This window comes from Gossypium arboreum, chromosome 9 (assembly GCF_025698485.1).
Source record: "Gossypium arboreum isolate Shixiya-1 chromosome 9, ASM2569848v2, whole genome shotgun sequence".
Lineage (NCBI taxonomy): Eukaryota > Viridiplantae > Streptophyta > Magnoliopsida > Malvales > Malvaceae > Gossypium > Gossypium arboreum.
In genome coordinates, this window is record NC_069078.1 from 59,392,693 (window position 1) to 59,396,814 (window position 4,122).

A 4,122-nucleotide genomic window follows, 5' to 3' on the forward strand; every position below is an offset into this window, starting at 1 on the left:
AATCCTTCAATCCACAAATCAATCTCACCGTCCGCCCTCACTTAAATCGAGCAATCGTAGCAGTAGCCTCCTAGATTCCTGTTCCTTCCGCCACGTAGATTCTAGGATCAATTGCATTTTAAAAATAGATTAATGGTTAGTTCAAAAAGAAAAAACAAAAGGTCTAATTCTAGAATTTCATCCCTTCACTTTATGATAATTAAGAATTCTGTCCTTCTACTTTAATTTATTAAATTTTGATTTCGTATTTTGTGAGAATTCAAAAGTTAGTCCAGTTATTGGTAAACATATAAATTGAATAATTTATTGTATATAAATTATTAAATAATTTTATTTTCCAATTTCTTACATATAAATTGCTAAGCTACTAATTTCTAGGACAATAATTTCATGAAAAGTTTAACAATGATATCCAACAACTTCTCAATTTTCATAAAGTATCGATAGGATCAAATTCTAACAAATTAAAAAATAAAGGATTAGGATATTAACTATTTTAAAATAGAAGGACGAAATTCACAATTAAACCATCACTTTAATCTCATTACTATAAAAATGAGTCGATCTGAGTCCTCTTCTTTGATTTAACGTTCCGCTCACCTTCAAAGCATCCCTCGAAAACGGTTTCTTTGACGAACATAGTCTACTTTTTTCCTTCTCATTCAGTCACTTCAATCGAAGAAAAAAAATGGCAATGAATTTGGGACAACAGATTGGAACTCTTTCCGGCAAACAAATTCCGACGGAATTCGCCTCCGGAGAACAACCATCATCAGCAACAGCGAGTCCATCGGCAGTTTGGAAATCACCCGCCGGGAATCTCCGATCCAATAGCCCCCAAGAAAATGCATCCCCACCTATGTTAACACCGCCACTCACACCGAACAGCGCCGGGGAGTGGTCGTATTTGATCAACCTCCCAATGCTGCGTCCGGATCTTTCAGTAGCATGCCAGGCATTCGCGACGTCGTCGCCGCTGGAGATGACGGTGGAAGAGGTGGCGGGGACGGCGGAGTGGACAGATGGAGGTAGGAAGGATGAGAAGAAAGGAGTGTCAGTGTTCGTGATGATGCCGTTGGATAGCGTGACGAATGGGAACACGGTCAATAGGAAGAAGGCGATGAATGCTAGTCTTCACGCTTTGAAAAGCGCCGGTGTGGAGGGGATAATGATTGACGTTTGGTGGGGACTGGTGGAGAGGGAAGCTCCGGGTGCTTACAATTGGGGTGGTTACACCGAGCTCCTCGATATGGCCAAGAAACATGGCCTCAAAGTCCAGGCCGTCATGTCGTTCCATCAGTGCGGCAGCAACGTCGGTGACTCTTGCACGTCCGTATTTTTTCTTCCTTCCCCTCCCACTTTCATTTATAAAATTACCGAATTATTTTTTGAAAAATAAATAGTTTTGATCTTTTTGGCAGTATTCCATTGCCAAAATGGGTAAGGGAAGAGATGGAGAAAGATTCAGACCTTGCATACACAGATCAATGGGGAAGAAGGAATTACGAATACGTTTCACTGGGTTGCGATTCTCTACTGGTCTTGAAAGGCCGGTCTCCAGTTCAATGTTACGCTGATTTCATGCGTGCCTTTAAGGACAACTTCAAACATCTACTTGGTGACACCATTGTGGTATTTAATTTCACTACTTTTTCATAATCCTTTAAATCCCTTTTGTTTATACTGTTAAAAACCAATATTAACAGAGTTGTGGTGGTTATTCATCTTGTCTTCTTACCATGAGTTGGGGTTCAATATTCACTCATAGGAATGAAGTTACCTGTTGGAATTAGTCGGAATAAAGTTACCTGTTGGAATTAGTCGCTACAAGATGGTGGACATCCTGATTTGGAAAAAAAACATATTAAAGAATTAGCAATAGATATTGCGGGATGTGGTGATGTCTGTTCTGCTTGCATATTGCATATATTAACTTTTTGATATTTACGAGTTGAATTTCTTTTATTTTTATGGCTGTTTGATTTGGATATTCGAATTTAGCTATTTGAATTTTTTTTTTTTTTTTGCTTTACATTTAAAAATTGCAGAAAATCACTAATATTTGACTAAATTAGGTGCTAAATAGTTGTTTTTCTCAACAGGAAATTCAAGTGGGAATGGGTCCGGCAGGTGAGCTTCGGTATCCTTCATACCCTGAGGAAAATGGGATATGGAAGTTCCCTGGAATTGGAGCCTTCCAATGTTATGATAAGGTTCTTTTAATATCATTTGGTTTCAAATACTTGTCTTGAATACGGATATGTGTTTTGACATAAATAGTTCAATTATTCATAATATTTGTATAAATTTATTTGATTGATTGTATTGTCGTATCAATGTCTAAACATGTATTAGACAGAGCAACATAGGCAGTGATCTCTCTTTTATCTATATCAGCTCCGAAGTTTCCACTTTCTTCATGTTTCTTAACTAAAGTTGGAATTTATATTGTTTGATTCGAGTTTGAATGTTAGGCATGAATATGCATTAGATTCGGTAGTTTAATTTTTTATGTATTTGAATGATTGTATCCTTATAGCAATGTTCGGAGATATTTTGGATGGAGCAACATAAGCAATTATCTCTTTTATATCTAATATCAGCTCTCATGTTGCTACTTTCATGTTATTCAAAAAATTTATATTTTGAATGATTATTTCTTGTATCAATGTCCAAAATTGGGTCGGATAGAGCTACATAAGCAACGGTCTCTTTATATGTATATTTTAGCTCGCGTGTTGCTGCTTTCTTTGTGTTTCTTGACCAAGGTTGGATGTTGTATAATGCAGTATATGCTTAGCAGCCTAAAAGCAGCTGCAGAAGCAGCAGGTAAGCCAGAATGGGGTAGCACAGGCCCGACAGATGCCGGTCACTACAATAGTTGGCCTGAAGATACGCCATTTTTCAAGAAAGATGGTGGTGGTTGGAACAGCCAGTATGGTGAATTCTTTCTTTCATGGTATTCTCAAACTCTAATTGAACACGGTGAGCGAATTCTATGTTCGGCATCCTCTGTTTTTGAAGCTACAGGAGTGAAGATCTCTGTAAAAGTTGCCGGTATTCACTGGCACTATGGAAGTCGATCACATGCTGCTGAACTCACTGCAGGGTACTACAACACAAGGTTCCGAGACGGCTACCTCCCGATGGCTCAAATGGTAGCTCGATATGGTGCTGTTTTCAATTTCACTTGTATAGAAATGCGAGATCATGAGCAGCCACAAGATGCCCTATGTGCACCGGAGAACCTAGTTCGACAAGTGGGTTTAGCTACCAAAGAAGCACAAGTTCCACTTGCCGGGGAGAATGCACTGCCCCGATACGACGAATCGGCGCATGAGCAGATCTTAAAAGCGTCATCATTGAATATTGATGGATCCTCAAATGATAGGCAGATGTTTTCGTTTACATACTTGAGGATGAACCCGTCACTCTTTCAGCCGGACAACTGGAGACGGTTTGTAGCTTTCGTGAAGAAGATGAACGAAGGAAAAGATAGCCGTCGGTGTTGGGAGCAAGTGGAGAGGGAAGCTGAACATTTTGTTAATGTCACCGAGCCTTTCGTTCAAGAGGCTGCCCTCATGCCTTGATCAAGGAGATAATTTTTGTCCGACATAGTAGCTTATAAGTATAACCGTATAGTTCAATTTTCCCTCTAATATATATTAAGCATGTAAATTCATCTCACATCGAATACGAAAAGGAAGAAACAAAGAAAAAAATATCTGTAGGCATGTAAACGGGTCTATTACAAGTCCCACCAGAAATTTTTTTATGACGAGAATACCCCTAAGGCACTATCCTCTAGTTTTTTTCGTTTACTGTTTTATTGTCACAAAACATGTTGTATAAGGAGTTCGGTGTAATTTGCATAAAATTTGTACGTCTTTCAAAATTTTTGGGTATTTGATTAAATGTAATTTGTTTTAAATAGTTTCTCTTTTATATATATATATATATATATATATATATATATAATTTTATACTATTAAAGACCGACTTATATTGAATCTAAAAATCTAACTAAATGAAGACAATGTCAAATAAATCAACATGAATAAGATCCTACTAAAGAGATTATTATAAGGCTACATTATGGTTATATGTTGATGATTAAACCCT

At 37.7% G+C, this 4,122-nt stretch overlaps 1 protein-coding gene across 1 annotated transcript; it reads left to right on the plus strand.

The window, feature by feature from the left end:
* Positions 1-563: 563 nt before the first annotated feature.
* Positions 564-3,915, plus strand: LOC108456239 (beta-amylase 1, chloroplastic-like). The gene is made up of 4 exons (XM_017754836.2): positions 564-1,329; positions 1,422-1,632; positions 2,103-2,213; positions 2,790-3,915. The coding sequence occupies exons 1-4, from the start codon at positions 689-691 to the stop codon at positions 3,588-3,590; spliced, it is 1,764 nt and encodes a 587-aa protein (XP_017610325.1). The 5' UTR covers positions 564-688; the 3' UTR covers positions 3,591-3,915.
* Positions 3,916-4,122: the final 207 nt, after the last annotated feature.